Source organism: Drosophila guanche, unplaced genomic scaffold (genome assembly GCF_900245975.1).
Source record: "Drosophila guanche unplaced genomic scaffold, DGUA_6, whole genome shotgun sequence".
In the NCBI taxonomy this organism is placed as follows: Eukaryota; Metazoa; Arthropoda; class Insecta; order Diptera; family Drosophilidae; genus Drosophila; species Drosophila guanche.
The window spans coordinates 96635-119191 of record NW_022995753.1 but is presented as its reverse complement, the minus strand read 5'-3'; the positions used below and the strand labels follow the sequence as shown (position 1 = coordinate 119191).

The window sequence follows — 22557 nt, the reverse complement described above, 5'->3', positions numbered from 1 at the left end:
AAATAATCGCGCCACCAGCTGTCTGTGTTTCCTTCTACAAAATTGTTATTATTATTCTGTAGCTCTTTTGAAACAATTGAAAGTGTTTGAAACCTGATTGCTTGATATCCATGGCCGTAGCTTATATTTTGTGAGCATAATTATCAATGTATTCGGTGCTGCATAACAACAGGAGAAGGGCGCCAAAGTAGACCTAATTCAAAACAGTAACAACTAGGCCACAAAGTAAATTCATTGTTTTATTCATAAATTTGTTTACAAAAGTTGTATAAAGATTTCATTCTGTTCTGGTTTTGATTTTTGGGTTTGTGTGTGTGTGTGTGGGGAGGGGCATGACATACAGATTAATTTGTATTTTACACTTACAATTAACAATAACTAAATCATTTTGTATGGCTACACTTAAGTACGGTTAAGCAGCGACGACTAGCAAGTCCCCCCCCCCCCCCTCTCTCCCTCTTTCTGTACAAACTAAACACGGACTTGGTGGTCCGGGGTGGGGTATGGTTCTTGAAGGGTTCTTTAAGTACAATACATTAAATTAGCTATAATTCTTTGGATGATTGCGGGAACTGCATGACTGGGAGAGCAGGGAGTAGGGAGCGTTTGGTTGATGGTTTTTTTTGTTTTGCTTGTAAAAATAATACACATAATACAACAATTTTGTGTGGTTTTGTTTTGTTTTCTTGTGTGTTTTTGTGTGTGTTTTGCTTTCGCTTTTTCGTTTTCATTTAAGGACTAGATTAGGAACCACATTTGTACAGTTTTCATATTTTTGTTTTCGCTCTCTCTTTCCCACCTTCAACATATCCTTATGTTTATTCTAATTAAGTATGTTTCAGCTTTAGCTTTTGGTTTTTTTTAGTTTTTAGTTTTTGTTTTAAGGTAAAATGTACAAAGACAAAGTGTTCGCACCTCTTCGTTCGCTCTCCTTATCTTTTTGGTTGCAGCTTCTCTCTCTCTCTCTCTCTTTCTCAAAGTAAACTTAACATAAATAAATTTCCCACTTTTCTCTTAAGGGTATAAACAAACGAGCAAAAAAAAAGCATTTAACCTTAGGTGTTTTCTTTTTGTTTTTGTGTAAAAATAAATAGCGATTTGCGAGTGGTTGGTGGGGAGAGGGTTCTTAGGGTTTGGTTTTGACTTAGGTATTACATACAAACATTATTGTTTTTTGGCAAGCATTCACGATGGCAAAGGTCAACTGGGTTAAGTTAAATTCTGATCTCCTCTCTTTTTGGCACACAAATTAGGCATAAATAAATAATAATAATAGTAATAATAATAATAATAATGATAATCATAATAATAGTAGTACTCATTCATGTATATAGCAATGATAGCGATAGTAAAATAATTATAAAATATTAAGTTAATGTGTAGCTGCTGGTGCGGGTGGGGGGAGGCAGCGCATTTACATTCTGTTTGCAGGTGCGCTACGACTGGGTTAATACGTACAATACTAACTAGTTGAAATACTAGACCAGCTCTCTAGATCTAGCTCAAGCTCAAGCTCTAGCTTTAGCTTTGCAGCTGCTGCTCGTTCTAGGGGGGCTTCGGCTCCACGTGTGCCCTGCCGGTATGCTGCTGCAGCTTGGTGTTCGCCTTCAGGCGCTTCGAGCGCTTGGCGACTGGCTGGGGGGTGGGTGTTGGGGATGGGGACTGGGAGGGGCATGACGGTGATAGGCCACCCACCACGCCCACATCCCTGGCCAAGGCATCCTGTGAGTAGTAATCATATTCATCCGGCAATTCCGTCAGATCTGTGATAGCGATCTTCGATGGCAACAGCAGCTGCATACGCAGCTCCACTTGCTCCTCCTCATCCTGCTCATCCTCATCATCGTCATTGATGTCGACAATTGAGATGATGTCGCTGCTCTCGCCTCTGCTTTCCAGACCGAAATCATCGTCCTCCTCCTCGTCCGATGAGCTTCCTATTCCAATCACGGTTCCGATACCACCTCCGCCTCCGTCCCCATCATCGCCATCGTCCTCTTCGGACTAGCTGCTACTCGTCTGCGTCTGCAGGACACCAGCCGATGATGAGGAGGAGGCGCAGGAGTTGACACCGGTCACATGGCCCAGGGCGGCGCTGCCCGGAAAGTGACAGAGGCACGCCGGATTGGGAAAATGTCCCGGCTGGGCGCCCAGCTTCTTGGTTAGCGTCTGCCAATAGTCAATCTGGGCATCGAGCAGATCAATCTTTCGTTTCCGCTCCTCGATGGCCAGCGACATCATGTACTCCTGATGCTGCGCCCGCGGACCCGTGCCGTTCCCACTGCCACCGTTCGAGCTGGACATTAGTATGCCGCCGCCGCCGCTGCTGTTGGCGCTGCTGCTGCTGCTGTTGAGGCACGGCACGGTGACGGCCAGGCCGTTGTAGCCGTTGAAGCTGCCAGCGGCCCCAATGGCCACGCCCTGCGTTGCCTTATCACGCCCATGCTGATTATGATGGCCATTGAGCAGCAGCTGTACCCCATTCGGCGTACCGCTGCCAAGGCTGCTGCTGTGGTTGTGGTTGTTGGTGTTGTTGTTCCCCCGCTGGAGTCGCGGCAGCTGGAGCGTGGGTGGTGTGCGCCGATTGCTGCCAAAGGCAGCGCCGCCGCCAATGGCACCCGAGGCGGACACAGAAGCGGTGGCAGCATTGATGGCCGCCTGCAGCGTCTGCTGTGGCGGATTAACGGCGGACAGGCCGAGGCCATTGAGGAGCATATGCTGCTGCACCTGCTCCGCGGTTAGATGCTGCACTCCGACGCTGTTGGAGCTGCTGTTTGCATTTCCGTTGCCATTGCTGGCATTGGTCGTTGAGGAACCGTTTTGCAGGGTCTTATTGATGTTGGCAAAGGAGCCCACGCGTATGTGTCCCACCGTCTGGATGGTGATGTCCGCCTTGGGGGTTGATGACACGTAGCTGCCGCTGGAGGAGATGGAGGTCTTGGTTGAGCACACGGGCGAGCTGGCGGCTCGCGGCACTGCATCCGAGAGGCCGTTCAGGGGGCCATTGAGGCTAGCCAGGCCGCCGGGAAGGGATATGGACGAGGAGCAGGCAGCAGCGCCACTGGCCACACCACTTACTGCCAAGCCCGCTGAGACCTGCTGCAGCTGGCGGAGATCTGTGGCGAAGAGTACGTCGTCCTCCTCCTCGAGGCACACCTCGGGCGCCTTGGGGCTCGGGCAGTCATCGTCGTCGTCGTCGTCCAGGCACTCCATGCCGTTCTCCGTCTGTTCGTTGTCGCTGATGGTCTCAGATTTGATTAGAACTACGTCCGTGTCCATGCCCTCGTATAGTGGCATCTGTTGGAGCATCAGTTGATCAGTGGCCTGTCTGAGATGTGTACGGAGATCGCTCCCCAGATGCAAACCTACCTTCGAGTCCTCATAATCGTCCTGCTGGTGGCCATTGGCCCCGTTGCTCTGATTGCCCCCATCCGGGGACATCTGCTCGGCAATATACTGGGCCACCGAGTCCTGCTGCGACAGTGTGTTGAGCAGATCCAGAAAGGTGCCGTTGGTCTTGTCCTCGCCGCACAGATCCTTCTTCAGCAGCAGCTTCATGTTCTTGTAGAGCTGTCGCAGCTGCTTGGCACTGCGCTGATGGTACACCTTGGAGTTGAACTCCTTGGCGATCTGCAGCCAGACCTCATCCTTCTTCCGATTCGACTCCGCGTCCGTGCGCTTGTTCTCGATCACGTCCTTGTACTGCGCCGCGTAGCCGAGTACCATGTTCCGCTCCCGCTGCGTGTACCGGGGAGTCTTTTCCATTTTCAGCCGTTTGCAAGACGTCTTGAAGCTGCACGAGCGAGGGGAGAGGGTAAAAGTAAGCAAACTTTCAATATAAATATGTAAAAAATAAAAATATATATTTGGATGTTAGGATTAGGGCTTAGGGACACTACTGACACTCCTACAGGACTTTTCTATGTCATAATGTAGGGGACATTGCTCATGCTTCCCGTATTACTGTTTTTAACATTCTTCCAGTCTTCCCATCCACTTCCAGCTGCCTGCATATCGATAGGCGTAACTGCCAAAAACCACTCTTCCTATCTGCCTATCGATGCTGGTACTCAGGTGCCGCTCTTCTAAATGTCACTTTCTCGCTGGGCTCGAGCATGAAGCAACTGTAAAGGAGAACCCGTCGGCTTTTTGGAGGGAAACGTAACCATGCTGTCAATAAGTGCGAGTGAAAAGGCTCTCGCTGTAAGTGTGAGTGAAACGACAGTGGAGTGTGCGCCTGAAGCACTGAGCTCGGGGGGAAATGACCCGAGGAACGATGCCGACGACGAGTCCTCCTTTATAGTTGCTTCATGGGCTCGAGTGACTCTTGTGAGGCGTGCGCGCAATCCAAGTCTGAAAGATAAATATCTTGTGGATCGCACAGCGCACAAGCTTCGTCGCTATCAATCCCCACCTAGCCCAGTGCGGCGCCGTTCTTTAATTAATAAAATAAAGTACGAGGGACAAACAAGCAATTGGAAAAAACAATTCTCAACTCTTCTACACAGACGCACACGTACACACACAAATACAAATGCACGTGCGCTGATAAGCTGGCGACGCAGCTAACGGTGAAGCCGAAAGCTCCGTTTGAGTAAGCGCCCCTCCCCCCAGTCCCCTCTCCGTACAGACACTCGATAAATGTGCGTGTGACGCGGTAATTTCGGCTGAATGTGAAGGAGGGGAGAGGACTCCGCTTAGTCATATGTACATATATCGATTGTGGCAGCCTTAAAGCTTAGACAGAAGCTTGAAGAAGAGGGGCTAGAGGGGCAGCAGCAGTGACAGCAGTGCAGGGGCCCAAACACACACACACACAACATGCGACAATATGCTGGCCTGCATTAGCCTGGCACTGGGCACTGCCGGCTGCGCGGCTGATATCTAATCTTAAATTGGAGATTAGCGTGAAGCTCTCTCGCACTCACAACAGCAGCAGCAACGACAACAACAGCAACAAGACAGAGTGGCGTCAGGGAAGGGAGGTGTACTCACGTTTTGAGGCCGCGCCAAAGCCGGCAAACGGACGACACGACACGAGCAAAGAGAGGGTGGGTGGTGCTGGCTGGTCCGTGAGTGTGTGCGGGGGTTTTGTGGGTGGACTACGAGACTACCGACCGTCAAAAAAAAAAAAAAAACGAATGAACGAACGAACGAAGCGAAGCGAAGACGAACACGAACACACAGTGCGCAGCAACTTCGCGGGCGGCGGCGACGAAGCACAAAGCTCGACTGAATTCGTATTTCGAGCAAATGGTTGGGACGCTCAGAAGTACCGTTGGAGTGCAGCAACAGCAACAACAACAACAACAAAAATAAGAACAGCAACAGCAGCAGTGACAGTGACAGCGGCGGACGGTTGGCGGCGGCGGCGTCGACGAATGGGCAAACAAAAATAGGAATACCGCGCAGGCCCGCAAGCAGTAGCAGCAGCAGCAGCAGCACCGCATAGAGCAGAAGGAGTGTCGTCGTGAAGAGGGGGGTATGTTGGCGACGAGGGCCACACACAGCTGGGGCCCTAAATGGGGTTCGTCTGTTTGTACACTCGCGCACACACACACACATACAGATACAATGTATAAATGTAATTAAAGCTTGAAACCGAGTTTACAATAACAACCCCGCCGTCGCCTCCGTAGCAGCAGAAGCAAAGCGCGCGAGAGGAATCAGCGTGAAACTTGAAGAAGGAGAAACAGAGCAAGAGAGGGAGAGAGGGAGAGAGAGGCCGAGCCAGGAGTAAGTAAAGCGGGAGAGGGCGCAACAATGAGCGCAGTTTATAAATAAATGCAGAGACAGCCATACACACACTCTCACACATGCGACTCGGGCTCAAATGTAGCTGTAGTTTTTTTTAAGCTGCAACAAAGTAAGGGTTGAGACGAAGGCGAAGACGGAGACGGGCTACGATGAGGCGCGTGGAATGAGAGACGACGACGGCGATGTGTGAACGAGTGCAGAGTTGCATTTTGTTGATAAAGATTGGACGGACACGAGGCCATAAATAATGGCTGTGGCGGGCTTAACCTCAATAAGGGAGAGGGTTAGCTGCGAGCGGTGGGCGGAGGGGGTGTCCTGCGATCCTCCTCGAATAAGTGTAGAATGAGTGGGCTTTCTGCTTGGTTTAACGCTTTCTGCGTCAATGCGCAGCGCCAGTTAAATGTCGGGAGTCAAGTTTAAGATAAGATTCGAGTCACAGACTAGCTACATATGTGCACATGTGGGTGTGCTGTGCTCGGAGGGGGTGTGGAGTGTGCTGCGGTTATCTATGAAATCCGCCTGGCAATGAGCCGCACTGGCTAGCCAACGTAGCCGCATACGCAGCACGTCGCGACAGCGGCTTTCCGCTGAGCAATGGCAAACAAAAGCAAAGTTTACTTTTTGGGGACTCTGCCGATTACCTTTACACTCTCTCTCTCTCTCTCTCTCTCTATCACTCCCTCTCTCTCATTATGTATGGCATAAAAAGCGTTGCTTAATGCAGAGCAAAGCGATACCTCACCTCAACTTATCTACACACACACACACACACACACACAGACATAGAGAGAGAGAGAGAGGTCGAGAGTGTAACTGTACACAACAGGTGGAAGTATTTACTGATAAGCCGCTGATAAAAAGCAAGTCCCAAGCGTGTGGTCTGGTTGATGACAAGGTGGCTATAAAGGGGAGAGCCCTGGGAATGGGAATCGTATTGGGAGTGAAGCTTCCATCCAAAACGCCTTCTCCATGCTACCTCCCCTACCCGTCAGCGACAGAGAGTTTCAAGTTCTAATTGGCTTTGTTTGCTCTCTGATAAGGCGGCTCGGTATCTCTCTCTCTCTCTCTCTCTCTCCCCCTTAGATATCCACCAAGTCCGCGATAAAGTTCGGCCCCAAAACAAAGCCAAAAACCAAAACCAAAACGCACCTGCGTCCAATGAGCGGCGGCAACGGCAATGGTAATGGTGGCAGCACCTTCCTCGGCCTACCAGCAGCAACCGTCCTGATCTTGTGGCTGCCGCGACCGCGAACGCTGCTGCTGCTGCCTCTCCCTCTGCCGCTAGCTCTGCCTCTACCTCTGCCTCTTTTGATGGTCTTCTTCCCTGGATGGGGGGTAATCAGATGCGGTGCCTGCCTCGAGGAGCGCCTGTGGCCGCGGACGGGGGGCATTTTCCCAGCAAAAAAAAACAAAAACAAAACCAAAAACTTTCGAGGCGGCCGATCCGCTGCGTTTGAGTTGAGAATTTTTACTGCCGCCGCTGCCGCGACTGCCGCTCGGTCGCCTCAGGCAGGGCAAAACGCTCACTCGCTCAATTGTCTTTGTATGTGTGTGTGTGTGTGTGTGTGTGTGTGTGTGTGTGTGTGTGTGTGTCTGGCTGTCTATCTGTGAGCGTAGCAAAAGCGCTTGGAAATGCTGGAACAGAATTGTGTAATCCCCCCTCCTCAACCTTCCATTCTGCACTCCAAGCCCTCATTTGGATTCGTTATTTTTTGTTTGCCTTCCCCTTCTAAGCTTATAAAGCTTCATTCTATCTATGTATTTATCTTTGTAACACATTCTGTGCACATTCTGAACTCCCAAGCTGTCCATTTCAACCTTTTTTCTGCAGCTCGTATGACAATTTCTGCTATTGACTGGAACTCGCAATTCATCAAACTTAAACTGGAAGACTGGAATAATACACTGGGAGAGCCTTATACTTGGAAAGCCTCGCCAAAAAGCTTTGATCTCCTTAGACTGGGAATTTCCAGGCGACAGAGCTTCCGCTCTTTTCCTTACTTAGACTGAAACTGGAATAAATGCATTGGAGAGCACATTTTTTTTTCTTTTCTTTAAGCTTTTCTTTATCTTTCCTTACACTGAAACTATTTGTTGTTCTGGAAACAGAGTTTTCACTTTGACTCGCTTCTGCTTTCCACTTGCCACTCACCTGGATCTGTAGCCGGCTGCAGTTCGAATTTGTTTCTCCCTCGCTGCCGCTGTCTCACACTTTTTCCAGTGTGATCCTCGGCTCTTCCTCTCTCTCTCCTTCCACTCTCTCTCTCTCTCTGTGTTCTCTTAGCCTTGCTTAACTAAAGCTGGATCTATGCCAGTTTCGGCCCAACTGGTTGACTGAATAATTTCGGATTATGGTTTTGGCTGCGCCTGTGGCTGGCTATCGGTTCACGCGGCGTATGAGCGATTTTCACGTCGCGGTGTCTGTCCCACAACGACGCTGACCGCCCCGCGCCAGCACCAGCAACCGACCCACTCTCTCTTGCTTTCTCTCTGAGTTGCGTTGCTCTCTTTCACTCTCTCTCTCACGCGCTTTCTGGACTGAAGATTTTCGTTTTGTTTTTGGCTGGGGGGCTAAGTGGGAGGGTTCTTTGTATGCGTTTCTTTTAGCTGCAGCAGGCTTTGCGTTGTTGCTTCTTTTTCTCTCTTTTAGCTTCGTTCTTTTCCAAATTTTTCCTTGTTGTTTCCCTGCTTGTGCTTTGGCGTCTGTGTTGAGTTTCTTTTCTGCGATTTTCTCCTTTAGTTCTTGTTGCTCCTTTGGGCTTCCTTTTTTGCTCCTTTACTGGTTGTCATTGTCCTTTCTTCACCCTCTTTTGCTTGTCTTCTGGGCGCTCGACTCTTCTTCTGTGTTCCCCCCGTCTTCGTGTTGTTCTTCTTTGCTTCACTTTCGTTTCGCTTTTGTTGTTTCAAACCTTGGACTAAAATTAAAAATACATAGAAGAAAATGTTGTTAATACGAAATCACGCCAAAACGTAAACATCAAGCGAGCGAGATAGACAGACACAAAGAGAGAGAGAGCGACAGGGGGGGGGGGGGGGTCCCAATAGATACACAAGAAGAGGAAGAAGAGTAAGTGGCAACAGTGGCAGTGGCACGAGGATGGCAATGGGAATGGGGCAGAGAACCGCTCCCCCCTCTCTCACTCTCACTCTCACTCTCACTCTCTTATCTAGGCAGATCAAAACCTCCATTTAAGGGGGGGCAGGTAGGGGTGACAGGGGAGCGGAAACCCATGGTTGAAACTACCAATATCTAATCTGGCCACTGACTGGCCTGACTCGACTGACTCGCCTGCCTGTGCTGGGAGAGCATTATCTTATCGGCCGTAAGGTGGGCTTGTGGCTCCACGAGAACTTGGAGCGCGTGACTCACATTGGCCCAATCCGATTCCGATTTTGATTCCGGCGTATTCGATAAGCTACAGCGTTGCCGAGAAAACAAAAGCTATTGCAGTCACATAATAATTGTGGGTACTACATATACTAGGCTGTGGAGAATCCACTCTTAGAGTCATGAAATGAAAAAAACTCCAATAAATTCCCCCCGGAATTCGATTTAATATGCACTTGAGCTCCTCATTGATCCTAGATTTATTTTAAGCGGAGCACAGCTCCCTGCCCAACGTCTTGAGACCATCATTCGGGGGGATGTTAGGGGACTTGTGCCACGGACTATTGGCAGCTTAAAGACAATTCTCGTTGAACACTTGCAAGCAAACCATATAAAGACGCAGTCATGGACTCGGGGCCTGTTTATATATAGCTGTGGGCTATATGCCTGCTTGTATGTATATGACGAATCAAGAATTCGAGGAATGGAGATCTTCTCTCGCTCTTGGCAAGTACAAACAAACAGCACTGAAAGCAGAGACACGAGATACAGCAAGCGCGGAGCTGGCCCTCCTCAAAACACGCCCACGCCTTCTGCCTTCTGCCTTCTGCCTTCTGCCAGAAAAACAAATGATCCCATACCCCCTATACCCCCATTACCGCGTCCCTATCCACTATCCACTATCCATGTACCTTCCCTACCTTCTTGGGCCCCTGCCACTGCAGCAGCCAGAGCAGCGGCACTCTGAATCCCCCTCTCAAAATAGACGACGCACAGAACGAGACACAAGTGGAAAATACACAGAACAGAAAAGAACAGAGGAAAAGCAATGGCAAAGCGCGAACACGAGAGCGGGAGCACACCGCTCCGATCTTTACCCGATTCGAAAACCGTTTGTCGGGATTTGGGCGGCGTCGCACCACCGATTCTGATTTTTGATTTGATTCGGATTCCGATTCTGTTCTTTCGCTTTCGCGCACGCCGCGTTCTTTGCAAGGCAGAGTAGAGCAGAGCAGAGCAGAGCAGAGCAGAGTAGCGCAGAGCAGCAGTCGCAGTCTAATTTGATACTGAAAACGGAATTCAGACACGCGGCCAACTTGAGTTGCTGAATCGGACCGAACCGGACCCGGCCCCGAGCCCCGAACACGGGGCCCGAGAGCAGCCGTCGCAGCCTGTTGGCCCGTCTCCGAGCGGAGCGTCGGCTGAAGGTGCACCATCACCATCGCCCCCCCGCTCCACGCTCTCCCATCCCCTCCCTCCACATACCGGCCGCCCCTGCCCACTTCTCTCCTTCTCACCTTCTATTGGGGTCGAGCTGATCGTCGAAAAGCGCCATGAGGGGTTGGCAAATTTCCAACCAAAAGTTCTGCTCTGCCTCTGTGTGTCTGTGCATCTGTATCCCCATGCTGGTATCCATGCATCTGTGTATCTGTGTATCTGTGCCGATGGCAGTGTCCGCCCAAAAGCCAAAAAGAGAGGGAAAGAGCGGAGCTTCGAACAAAATTGTTTTACATTGCGTCGCACAATACACAAACAAATCACCGAAAAAACGCCAATCGAAACAGATATACATAGATGGACGGATAGATAGGTAAACAGATGGAGAATATAGAAAAATCCTCTATAAAGGAAGGCTTCACATACCCTGAACTCTAGAGAGTTATACAAATCTTATTTATATGCAATCCGTTTCAGGCGGAGTCCTCAAAATAGTTGGTAATGAATAAACTTTCAGCAACTTCTACCCTTAACTATTGAGAGTTGTTTCCTTCAAAGTCGAACTACTGAAGATACACAAAGTGTCAGGAAATGCATTTCACTGTTTCACTTTATGTTTTTAAACCCCTTACTCGAGTGTGCTATGTGCATGATCTTTCATGTCACTGGAGCTCTCATTTCCCTAATATCCCTAAAGATATCTCTACATATGTTCCAACTGCATAAAGACTTTTCCGCTGTGCTTAGCTTTTAAAAAGTATCCAACTCATTACTTCACTCGCAGGACTGAATTTCTATAAAGCCACAAAATTTGGATCACGTGCTGAAGCATCTAAGGTTCATATCTAAGGTTTCCTTCGGCACTGCAGTTCCTTACCACTAGAAAACTACAAAATAAATCCAACTCCCAACAGAGATTACATGATGGAGCATTGCAGAATGGTCATAAATCAGTTGAGCTTACAGAAGGACTTTCCTCCTAGACCTCCTTTCCATGACTTCCGGGCCAACAATATGTACATTAGTTTGAGATGTTGCAGATCTCCTACCCCTCGCACCCCTCCTGAGGCCGCTGATCGCTCGCTCAGGCATGTGAGTAGGCAACTGTACTTGGCATCTCTTGGCCACTTGGCAGCGTCTGAAAAGTCTTTTCGACTTTAAAAATAGCTGCCCCAGAGAGTGGAAGAGCGACAACAGAGATAGAGACACACAGAGAGAGAGAACGGAGAGTCGGAGACACGGAGAGATCGGTTTTGGCTAGGAGTGTGGGTTGGGGCTTTTTAAGGGGGGATGGGGCGCGGTTGGGTGGTGCATGGATGGGCATCTGTGCCCCTCGTTTACAAATAGTCACAGTTTAAGCTCTCTCTCGCTCTCTGGCAGCTGGATGGCGTTGCCGTTGCCGTTGGCGATGCCGATGCCTGGCCGCGGATGAGATGGAAAATTGATGGGCCAAGGCGTTTTCCCCATTTTCCATTTTGGCTTTTTCCCTACCCCTCTTACCACGCTTTGCGGCTCAATTTGAATTTGTGTGTGCGTGTGTTGTTTTTTTTTTTTTTTTCGGAAACTCGAAACTAATGAGGTCGGGGCACGTTTGTGATTTGCCTCCACCGTGGTGGCACGTAGACGGCATGCGTTGCGTCATGGGGGCGGCCCCTGGCCCTGCCTCTGTCTATGCTTCTGCCTTTGCCTCTGCCTCTATCCCTCCGTGCTTCCTGGAGCTATGTGTAAACACACACAGAGCGGGAATTTGGAATGCAGTTTGCTCCCCCCTAATGGATAATCATATTTCCCTGATATTTCGTGCTCCACTTGAGCCTCTGCAGCACCTTCTGCACTGCTTGGTCTCCACTGCAATCTGGTTGCTGGGTTTCATCATGATTTCCTAAGATCTTTGGACACCGGGGCTCTTGTTCGGCTTCGGTGGGGAAATTCGTTGCGTTGGTTTTTCTTGGCACTCGATTTCGAATCGGTTTTTCCCTGGCCCTGTCTCTGCTCCGCCTGTGCTACGGATTTGAGTTCAAATTTATTTTTGGCAGCATTGCCGCCAGCCTCCCCCCCCCCCCCCCTGCCAACCGTCCCTTTGGGCTAGAACACGGGCACAGACACAGGGCAGATAGACAGAGTAAGAGAGAAAGGAGGGGAGACAGAGAGAGAGAGAGAGAGTGAGTTGCGGAAGCGAAGCCCCAGGAGTTTAAGGGGGGAGGGGAGGGAGTCGGGATCAGAGCGAGCAACGATCGGGCACTGTTCTGTAGCTGTATCTTCTTTGTGTTTGTGCTGCTTTATCTAGGCTGTGTGTGTGTGTGTGTGTGTTTGATATAGGCTTGCCATGTCTCCTGCTCCTACTCCCAACTCCCTACCCTTCTCGTCATTTGTTTGTGTAATCCATTTAAAGGTAATTGAACTTCCATTCTTCTTGAGGCACCTTCGGTCGTAGCTCGAGCCCCGAGTAGAGCCTCACCACTATTTTTAGATCCATCCATAAATAGTCGGAGTGAGATAGAGATAGAGAGAGAGAGAGAGAGAGAGAGACTTCTAGCTTGGATTTATGGATTCTAAAGTGCGTAGCGTGCACGGCATGGGGTGGGTTTCTGAGCAGATCATGAGATGCTGAGTAATCCTGAGCGAACCTGCACGTCCAAGACAGGCACACAATTAGACACACGGAAATCCCGATCCCCACCCCTGCCAACCTCCGCACCACTCACTGGCTACGTGGAGGGACGGGCAGCAGCAGCAGCAGAAGAAATAGCAACGCCAGCGATCCGACACCGAGGCCGAATCGAACTTGGGATCAGAGGCGTTCAGAGACGAAATAACGAATTTTGTTTTCGTGGCGGATATTTTTAGGCCAAAAGCATCATAAAAGTTTTCCCCCCACCCCAGTGCGCCCCCTCCGCCACCGCGTAACCGCCAGTCGGCGCTTTCCAAACGTTCAGTTTCTCGACTCGTGGAACACAAAAAATTCCTGGAAATGATCAGAAATCTTGACGTTGCCCCTCTCCATGGCCGCCCTGTCCAGTACAGAGCGCCGAAAGGGAATGGCATGGAATGGTAGGGATAGCAAAGGAATGGCGCGGAACAATGGCTGGGTGCGTGTGTGGGTGGCAGGGGAACTGAAAAAAAACACAAAATGCAGTTAAGGCACTTAATTGGAATGTCCTAAAAAAACAATGCGTGGCTTGTGCAGGACGCATATGGAAGCGAAATAACTTGCAATCAATCGATAACAATTAATTTACAAGAAAAAATCGAGCACAAGCGCCCAGGAAAGAGGTCAGAGAAGAATGAGAAGTAGCAGCAGAACTGGAGGTTCAAAGGTCAAGGCAAGGAAACAGAGCGGCGAGGGGAAGAAAAGGAAGATGAAATGGCAGGCGATGAGGAACTTCCCTGAGAGCGTAGTCTCATAATAGGTGCATATGTATGGAAGGTAGAATAAACAGAAAAATCCACACCTTGTCTTAGACATTGCAGAGACTACTCTCCAGATATCTGAGAAAAAGTTATGGTTAAACCAAAGCCCGCACACCTTGTCATAGAACACACCTTTGGGGCGAAGGGAAAAAGCAGAAAAGGACACTCGGAAACACACAAATCAACGGAAAAGGAGAAAGGTACACGCACATAAACCACACGCACACCACCAAGGAAAAAGTCGCGCTCCAACACACACACACACAGACACACACTTCGACTTCGACCCCAAGCCGAACCACAGCAAAGCCTCGTTTCGCTGTAGTTCGGGTGGAGGGACTAACGAGCAGTCGGGCTTTCGGGACTATCTACCTAACCTAACTGTAAGCACGAATCAGGCGACAGAGCGAGACGGATGTGGAGCTTTGGACTAATAGGACAAAGCTTGCGACCGTTGACTGCCCTTGTCTGTGTGTGTGTGTGTTTGTGTGGGTTTTTGTGTGTGCGTCCTGGCGATGGGCCAAAAGCGTGTGTTGATGTCATAAATCCCACCAAAATACAAGAGTGAAACAGAAGAAACGTGGCAGGGGCAAGAGCAGGAGCAGGAGCAAGGATAATGCGACGCAGAGCAGGCCCAGAGTCCGAACAGCTGTGCCAAAGCCATCCCGACAAAACACGTTTCAAGATGCTGTGCCCCGTGCCCCTGGCCATGCCCCTGCCCCAGCCCTTACCGGCTGGGCACAGAAAGGGGGTTGAAACTGCAGCAGGCTGAACAATGAGGACAAGAATGAAATCCGGCTCAAGGGAAGCTGCGCACCAAAAAAGAAAACATAATAAGAGAAGGAAAACTGCGAGCCGGAGTCGCAGACAGAAACAGAGCCGAGACCTGGAGTTTTGTTTCTGATTCTGGTTCTGGCAGGGGTCGAGCTGTGGCCGCGTTTTCAAAATAGGGTGGAAAAATGGGCAATTCATTGAAACACACACACACACACACAGTTACCAAAATCCGAGCCTCTCTCCAGTTGGGAATCCAATTATTTTCGCTGTGCTTGAAACCCCCGCTTAGGACGAAGGCTCCCTGCTCCCACTTCAAAAGTATCCCATTACCGGAGAAGGTACTTTTCATCAGAGGTCATTCCCCCCACCGGCATTTTCTCAGATTCTGAGCTGGACTTACCATACACACACACACACACGCGCAGACACACGCATAAACTGTGGAGGCGACCCACAGGCGACCCTGAAACTCACCAAACAGTTACATATCCGGAGAATACAGGCAAAGGAAGTGCCTCCTTCAGCCCGCTTCCTGGCACGCGGTATCTGTTGTCACTTTAACTTTTCTCGGGAAATAGCGCACAAACAAAAAAATTACACAAAAAATAGTCAGAGGTAAACACCTTGGCGATAAACAGGAGAGTTCTAGTGGCTCTCGTGGCTCTCGTGGCTCGTGGAAAGGCAACAGCGGCAGCAAAAGAATAACAACACGAACTGCCACAAATCCAAATGCACGAGCGCACACTAGTGTTGAGTAACACGACAGTGCCGTGCAGCAACTCTGCTCGGCGATAGTTCGTTTGCTTCGATAGTTCGATATGCCGTCGTGCAGTTTATAAACAAACATTAAACCAAAACCCATACCAAAACGCGGTGAGTGGCTGAAAACTATTTGAACAACAATATTGTAATCTTCTCACCTGGGCAAGAACCGGAGAACATTGCTATCGAAATCGGTATCGCCGCCTACTCCCACGCACCCGCGCACACACCACACTCCGGTTTCCTGCAGAAACTCCACACAGGGCAACAAAATGCTTAAGATTGCTGCCGAGGGAATTGCGCCACGTCTGGCCGCCTGCTGCCTCGTCAGCGCCAGCGCTCAGAGCAGTTGCCACCGGGTGGCCCCACAGTCGGCAAGGGCCACACAGAAGTACCTCTCCCAGTCGCAGCACCTGCACAAGAAGCTGGTCATCAAGGATCACTACGAATTCGATCAGAAGGTGAGCGAGTGAGTGAATGAGTGAGTGAGAAATTATGCAATGTTTCTGGCATGCGGCCTGCGTCCCCTGCACTACTATCTGGTGTACGTGAGCAGTTTCGGCCGTAAACAGCGGCCCAACTTGCCCACCCCATGGCGCATTTGGCTATGACGACTGTCAGTATGTGTCTGCAACTGTGTGTGTGCTAGTGTTTGTGTGTTGTGATTGGCTCGTGTATGCAAATGAGCCAAAAACGGCGGGTCGTTACTGGTTTGAGCCCGTTTCTATGCTTTGAAGTGTCCCAAGATCTAGCATATGTCCATAACTAATGCCTTCTCCTGTCTGTGCTTTGTGTGTGTCCAGGTCATCAACAGCGACAATCCTGTGATTGTGAATTTCCATGCCGAGTGGTGCGACCCCTGCAAAATACTCACACCCAAGATGCTGGAGCTGCTGGAGAACTCAGATGAGATAGATGTGGCCATCATTGATGTGGAGACGAACCTGGATCTCGTCGAGACGTTCGAGGTGAAGGCCGTGCCCGCTGTCCTTGCCTTTCGCAACGGCGTTGTGGTGGATAAATTCATTGGCCTGGTGGATGCCAACAGCATTGAGACGCTGATTGACAAGCTGAAGCGGAAGCAACAGCAGAAGCAATAGAGGAGCAGTAACAGGATGAAGGTGGTCGGATGCTGGGGGGAGCCTCGGATACAATAAACAAAGCTTTGCCGCAAAACGAGATTTTATATAAAATAAAAAAAAAAAACGAACCAGAGTGGACTGTAAACGCGATAGATAGCCTAGCCCTTATGCAGCAGCAGAAATACTTTTAATATGCAATAAAAAAAGAAAAAAATATTAATATCATAGTAACCGTAAACCTGCTTTGTTTCTACTTGTTGCTGCTGTTTCCCGTGGGAATTGAGCCAGCCGCCAAAAACTGCAGCTGATCAGCTGGTTGTGTCAGTGTTGTTAAACGCGCATCCCATCACTCACTGCGAAAAACACAATAGATGACGCAAGTGGAATGGGAAGTGTGAGAACTCTTCCTGGTTAGACAGAGATGGCATGAACTTTGGTTTATTTGGTTGGCTTTATTAAGGCGTTTTTTTTTTGATAGGAATACATAGTCACGGAACTGAACTGGCCTGCCCCAAAAACTGATTAAACATCCTTCTCCGGAGTAGTGGTCTACAAACTAATAACTGAAATCTGGCGCATTCCCGTGCAATGCTACGCGGATTCATTTTCTTGGGTATAAATACGAATAAAAAGTAAGAGTATACGGAAACATACGATACGAATACGATATACAATATACAATAGAGGGAGGCGTTAGGGGTGTTTGTAAAATAATAACTCAACATGTATAAAATAGAAACAGAACAGATCACTACAAACTAGGCTAGAATCGGTTAAAGCAAAGCGGTCAAGCGGAACGCGGTACGCGGTAGCGGGTAGCGGATTATCGGATGACCTAAATGGCAGCATCCATCCATCCAATTACGAAACATTCTTCTGTTCTTGTTTGTTTTTTTTTTTAGTTTAAATCTTAGTTATGGTCATGCCACCGGGAGAGAGTGGGTGACCCTTCCTCCGCGGCGAAGATGCCATTTACTGCTGTCATCTGGGGGTTAGACTGTAATTGTTTGGTGCTCAGCGCGCCAGTTGAATGATGAGCGCTGCGCACATCTCGAAGAACTCCATGGTGTGGTGGCCGGTCGGCTGGAGCGGCATCAGACCGGTCACGCTAAGCGGGGGCGGTGTGAGGCTCTCCATGATGACATCGTCGCCCTGCTCCACCTCGTCGTTGGTGAGCGACTTGAAGTCGAGCAGATAGCTCTTCGCGTCCACTTGGTACAACTGCAGCGACATCTTCGAAAACTTTCCCGTCTTCACGTTCTGCCGCCGCACACGCACATGGTACGGATTGATGATCTTCCACTCGTAGTTGAGCGCCTTCATGGCCCGGTACACCTCCAGCATGATGTCATTCGGCTTGCTCTGCGACCGTATGCCCAGATGCCACTTGGCCCGCTTGATGGGCGTGCCGCCGCGCGCCGTCTTCTCGGGGAACGCCGCACCGCCCGAGTTCTGCACGGACATGGCCAGCTGACGGTCGCGCATCGGGGCAATCCGCTCCGGATGTGGTCGTATGGCGGCCAGCACACTGCTGCTTGGCGGTGCCGCTCCGGGTGGCACAGGTGTGGCGCTGCCCGAACTGGCTGCCGTGCCGCCGCCCACAGTGACCGTGGCCAGGGGCGTCTGGCCGGAGGCTTGGCCTGGGGCCTCGTGCGGTGCATGAGTGATGATTGGCGGCGGCGGCGGTGAGCCGGCCACAAAGAAGTTGTTGATTTCGTTGATCTGATTGGCGGCGTCGTCTGCGAAACGCTTGTTGTCGATGATCAGGTGGTAGGCGATGGCCAGCTGGTCGTGTGGATCGCCGCTGAGCAGCGAGTTGTGCACTTCGAGCTCCTTGACCCCGAATTTGGTGCAGACCTCGGCCACGGCATAGGTGTCGATGACATTGGAGTCCTGCTCAATCGACGAGGGGAAGAGGTAGGCGGGCAGCTCCTTCTGGAACCACTCGTGCTTCTTGATCTCCTCGATGTTGGCCCGCTTGAGGGGATCCACCTGCAGCATTTGGCACACCAGATTGACCACCTGCTTGTTGAGGTACTCCGGTATGGGGAAGATGCCCGATTTGATCTTTCGGAAGAGCGTCGGCACGTGCTCATCATCGAAGGGCAGCGTACCGCAGAGCAGGGCGTACAGAATGACGCCGCACGACCAGATGTCCACCTCCGGACCGGCATACAGCTTGCCCGAGATGACCTCGGGCGCCGCATAGTTGGGCGAGCCGCACGAGGTGCGCAGAAACTCTCCGTCCAGCATCATGTTGGACAGCCCAAAATCGGCGATCTTCACGTGCATGTTGTGGTCGAGCAGCAGGTTCTCCGGCTTCAGGTCACGGTGCACGATCATGTGCCGGTGGCAGTAGTCCACGCCCGAGATGATCTGCTGAAAGAAGCGGCGAGCCTGATGCTCCTGCAGCTTGCCGTGCTTCACGATGTAATCGAACAGCTCGCCGCCGCTCACGTACTCCATGATCATGAAGATGTCCGAAGGAGTAGAGATCACCTTAAGGGGAAACTATGAATCATTTATTCAGGACTGATTGAGGACTCCTTACCTGGTAAAGCTTGATGATGTGCGGATGCCGGAAGAGCTTCAGGTTCTGAATCTCTCGCCGAATCTTACCCACCACATCCAGGCTCTTGATCTTCTGTCTGTTTAGGATCTTGACAGCCACCTTGACGCGTGTAATCTGATGCTCGCCGATCTTCACCTTACCGAAGGTGCCCGTGCCAAGCGTGGCGCCCAGCAGGTAATGACCGATCTTCACCAGCGGCTGGCCATTGACGGTGCCCGCCGCCGCTGCCTCAGCGGCCGCAGCCCTCGTCTGGGGCATCGCGCTGTCCCGTCACTGCGGCGGGGCAGCCACTCGAATCGAGTTACCTTGCCACTAGGCCAGACACCGCACAGACACACAAAACACTGAAGCTGCAGCGGCAGCAGCAAGTGGCAAGCACTTCTCGAGATAGCGGGTATAACGGGGGCAGCGACGAGCGGTGGAAGGTCGTTATCTCGTTTATTGCGTAGTCCGCTATCCCCTCTGTGTCGCTGTCGCTGGCTCGCGGCAATTGTTTATTCTATATTTTCTGCTGACTCTCGGGTTCCATCCACTTAACTGGGGCGAAATTGAGAGCCTTGGGGTAGACGCTGAAGCGATTGCTGACGGTCGCCAATTGTTTATTTACGCGACAGTTTAACTATTGTTTATTTTGTTTGCCGTTGTTTTGAGGGGTTTTTCCTTTTTCCTCGCTTATTTAATTGATTTTTATTTTTTAATTACCCTTGCGTGGAGGGGGATTATTTGGCCGCCCGCCTTTTCAAGGTGGAAATCGCCACGTCTAGAAATGTAACTTGTTACAGTTTTACTCCAATTTTGTCGATGAACTATGAGCTAATTTGTTCTTTTGCGAAGAATTTTATAGATATTATTATATTTCCTTAGCGATGGGTAGCTTAGTCTTGTTGTGTTGTTATATTAAATGTTATATGCGATGCGTTATCGATGGTATCGCACGTACCAGAAATGTTACTTGCGACTGTGCTTTTAGCGCCAATGCTGCTATTTCTATTTAGGAACCATGGTTTTAACGCTGGCAAACTCGGCATACTCTCTCTCCCATTCTTCTTTCAGTATTCACATATGGCATCTTTAAGATTCCATTTAACGACTGCATGTTTTTCCAGCATGTGTGCTTCTTTGGCTGCTGAGTCTTCTGCCGTGTTCTGAGGGATGTTGGCATGGCCGGGTATGAAATGGATTTCCACCTTCTTTAGGTATTGGGCTTGTCAGGCGGACAGAGATGACAAGGTTTTGTGCGTGTAAAAGCTATATATGAAACCTGAGCTGTCGTGTACGAAAGCTGCGCTAGAGTGTCTGTTTGCTACTGTTCCATCGGTGTAGTAGGTCTTGAAGCCTCCCCTTGCCGGCCAGGTCTAAGCTGTGCTTGTTAGCAGCAAAGACCTGCTCTGGGAGGCTGTACGCAATCTCATTCAGTATTCTGGGGGAAGCTCTCCTGGCATGTGATACATAATCGGGATTGGAGTGCAAATGATTAACCCTAGTGACTTTCTGAGGTGGTGGTTGCAATGAGCCAGAAGCCAGAAGCTCTCTCAGGCACTATTAGGGATCCTCTCCACAGGTGCGAAAAGGTGGGAGCCTAACAAAAGTTCGTCCTTTTTTACTTACTTGCCATACCTTGCGGTCACATGCCAAAGGGAGGATTAGGTCAGCGGAGATAGGATTAGGTCAGCAGAGAGAGCAAGATACTCTCCCCATTTTTACGGCTCAATATGAGCACAGAATTATCCCAAACCAAATATACGTGCACACTTACATACAGCTGTGAAAAAAATAACAGCATCACTTTTTAAAAAGGGATTTAAAATGTATAAAATGACCAAGCACTTTTCCTCGATTTTGATGTTCAATTTAATATTACCATCTGATTAGGATTCTCAGCATTAAAAATGTAATTTTACTCAAATCATCTTTCAATTCCCCACATGATTTGCTGATTTTATGATACAACTTTCCTCAATTGATTGCATAATAAGGTTAAAACTTAAAAGGTAAACCAAAAAAATGTATTTGCTATAATTCATAATATATTTGCATTTAATCAACTGCTTTTAATAATTACCAATGACTTTGTCTTAGACTGACATGCTTTTAACATTTTAATATGTTTTGTATGTACCATATACCGATCTGTATACATTCTCGTTCTCTATAATCTGCAAATTTGTAAAGTAATTCATTGAGATTGTGACCGTTTCGAAGGATACGATATCAGCGATCTTTTCTTTCCGACCGAATTTCTGTCTCTAAAACAATTATTTGTTTGCAACGCTCTTGCTCTCGGATCGTTCTAGCACATTTTTTATTTGTTTTTGTTGAGAAGAACATAAATTGCATTCAATTCAAAATCTCTATTCATATTTTGCAACGGATCTGTTTCAATATTAATAATGGGTACCATAGCAGATGATCCAATTGGAAAAATTTTATCAACTGAGAATGTGGATCAACTATTGAAAATCCTGCAATATCAATGGGTCCAATTGCAATATTTTCAATTGGATCAACTGCATCTACTGTAATTTCGAAAATTTGTATGTTTGGGTGGTGGCACAACGTAAAATTCCGGCACTCTCCTCCATCCAGGAAAATGATGCTCGTCGCTGGCCAACTGGCGGGACTCCATTTCATGATTGGTTTTCCAGGCTGATAAGATATCCGTACGAACGGTCAGCATCCGTTGTTACCGGAGGCAATATAGTCTCCAAGGTTATCCATCGTATCTTCCGGGGGCAGTTCCTGGAATAAAAAAACAAAATTTGAGCCTCGTTGCCTATTCCCCCGTCATCATCATCGTCGTTATTATAAGACTGTTAACGATCTCCCTTGGCATCATCTTTGGGCATTTCTGCTGTTATGTTACCAAATCAATCAATTTGTTCAGTTACATTGCATGTAGTATTTCGTATATTGAACTGTTTTAAATTTACAAAAGGTTTCTCTTATAAATAAATCTCTCATTTGGTTTACTGTGCTCTCGGATATATCGTTGTCATTAAACTACACTTAAAGGGCTTTTTGTTTTTCTTTTGAACTTCTGCGTTCTCGATTGCTTACGGACTACAATAAATGTCATACAAATTTACCTATTCGACAAGAGCAGCCAGACGCTTTGTTATTATCTTAACACTTGTTTATTTGTTTGTTTTCTTAGTTTTCTCTTACAAAATAAGCTCGACTCGTTCTGCTTGTGGTAGGTCCAGGTCGGGTACGGCTTCGTGTCCCCTCGCAATGACTGTAGCCTCGACTTTCTCTCTCTCTACAGACAGTATGGCGTGCTGTGCACTATGCTCGCTCTCGATCTCGCTAATATGCAGCGCGTCTAATCTCTCGTTCTTGTCCAAGTCTACAGCTAACAATTATTTGCATGTGTGGTTGGTTGGTGGTTTTATAACGTATTTATATCGGTTAATATAATAACCATTTAATAATATATTATGTGTATTTGTTTATTTTATATTTAACGTAAATTAAATGTATTTTTTCGGTTTGTTTCTTTCAGTTGTTTCTTCCTTGCTTTTCATATTTTTTAAATGTAGTCTGAAAACAAAAAAAAAACACGTACCTTATCTAAGATAATGCTACAAGACTAGGGCTTTGTTTTTATTATAGGTTTATATTTAGTCAAAAAAAATATTTATAGAGTTATA

The 22557-nt window shown here is 48.8% G+C and overlaps 3 protein-coding genes across 7 annotated transcripts; 1 reads left to right on the top strand and 2 right to left on the bottom strand.

The window, feature by feature from the left end:
* Positions 1-393: 393 nt before the first annotated feature.
* Positions 394-15210, bottom strand: LOC117588675 (homeotic protein female sterile). Of its 5 annotated transcripts, none has more exons than XM_034280120.1 (3): positions 14966-15210; positions 7910-8672; positions 394-3793 (listed from the first exon to the last, which is right to left on the bottom strand). In XM_034280120.1, exon 3 carries the CDS (start codon positions 3763-3765, stop codon positions 2005-2007), a length of 1761 nt encoding a protein of 586 aa, XP_034136011.1. In that variant the 5' UTR covers positions 3766-3793; positions 7910-8672; positions 14966-15210; the 3' UTR covers positions 394-2004. The 5 variants fall into 5 exon arrangements, with proteins under 5 accessions (XP_034136011.1, XP_034136010.1, XP_034136009.1 ...); XM_034280119.1 differs by lacking the exon at positions 14966-15210 and adding an exon at positions 9964-10098; XM_034280118.1 differs by lacking the exons at positions 7910-8672; positions 14966-15210 and adding an exon at positions 6907-7218 and having other exon boundaries at positions 394-3297; positions 3370-3793.
* Positions 15211-15343: 133 nt separating this feature from the next.
* Positions 15344-16549, top strand: LOC117588687 (thioredoxin, mitochondrial). Its single transcript, XM_034280136.1, has 2 exons — positions 15344-15714; positions 16057-16549. The coding sequence occupies exons 1-2, from the start codon at positions 15526-15528 to the stop codon at positions 16351-16353; spliced, it is 486 nt and encodes a 161-aa protein (XP_034136027.1). The 5' UTR covers positions 15344-15525; the 3' UTR covers positions 16354-16549.
* Positions 16550-16767: 218 nt separating this feature from the next.
* Positions 16768-19589, bottom strand: LOC117588677 (5'-AMP-activated protein kinase catalytic subunit alpha-2). Its single transcript, XM_034280124.1, has 2 exons — positions 18887-19589; positions 16768-18834 (listed from the first exon to the last, which is right to left on the bottom strand). Exons 1-2 carry the CDS (start codon positions 19163-19165, stop codon positions 17350-17352), a joined length of 1764 nt encoding a protein of 587 aa, XP_034136015.1. The 5' UTR covers positions 19166-19589; the 3' UTR covers positions 16768-17349.
* Between the last annotated feature and the right edge of the window lie 2968 nt (positions 19590-22557).

What these genes read in the sequence shown, in the direction of transcription:
- LOC117588675 (XM_034280117.1), bottom strand. Translation starts at nt 7,148, where the DNA reads ATGCCCCCCGTCCGCGGCCACAGGCGCTCCTCGAGGCAGGCACCGCAT. An exon ending in CCGCCGCTCATTGGACGCAG is followed by an intron (nt 3,794 to 6,906) that starts GTGCGTTTTGGT and finishes TCGCTCGTGCAG; the next exon opens with CTTCAAGACGTCTTGCAAAC.
- LOC117588687 (XM_034280136.1), top strand. Translation starts at nt 15,526, where the DNA reads ATGCTTAAGATTGCTGCCGAGGGAATTGCGCCACGTCTGGCCGCCTGC. An exon ending in ACTACGAATTCGATCAGAAG is followed by an intron (nt 15,715 to 16,056) that starts GTGAGCGAGTGA and finishes GTGTGTGTCCAG; the next exon opens with GTCATCAACAGCGACAATCC.
- LOC117588677 (XM_034280124.1), bottom strand. Translation starts at nt 19,165, where the DNA reads ATGCCCCAGACGAGGGCTGCGGCCGCTGAGGCAGCGGCGGCGGGCACC. An exon ending in ACATCATCAAGCTTTACCAG is followed by an intron (nt 18,835 to 18,886) that starts GTAAGGAGTCCT and finishes TTTCCCCTTAAG; the next exon opens with GTGATCTCTACTCCTTCGGA.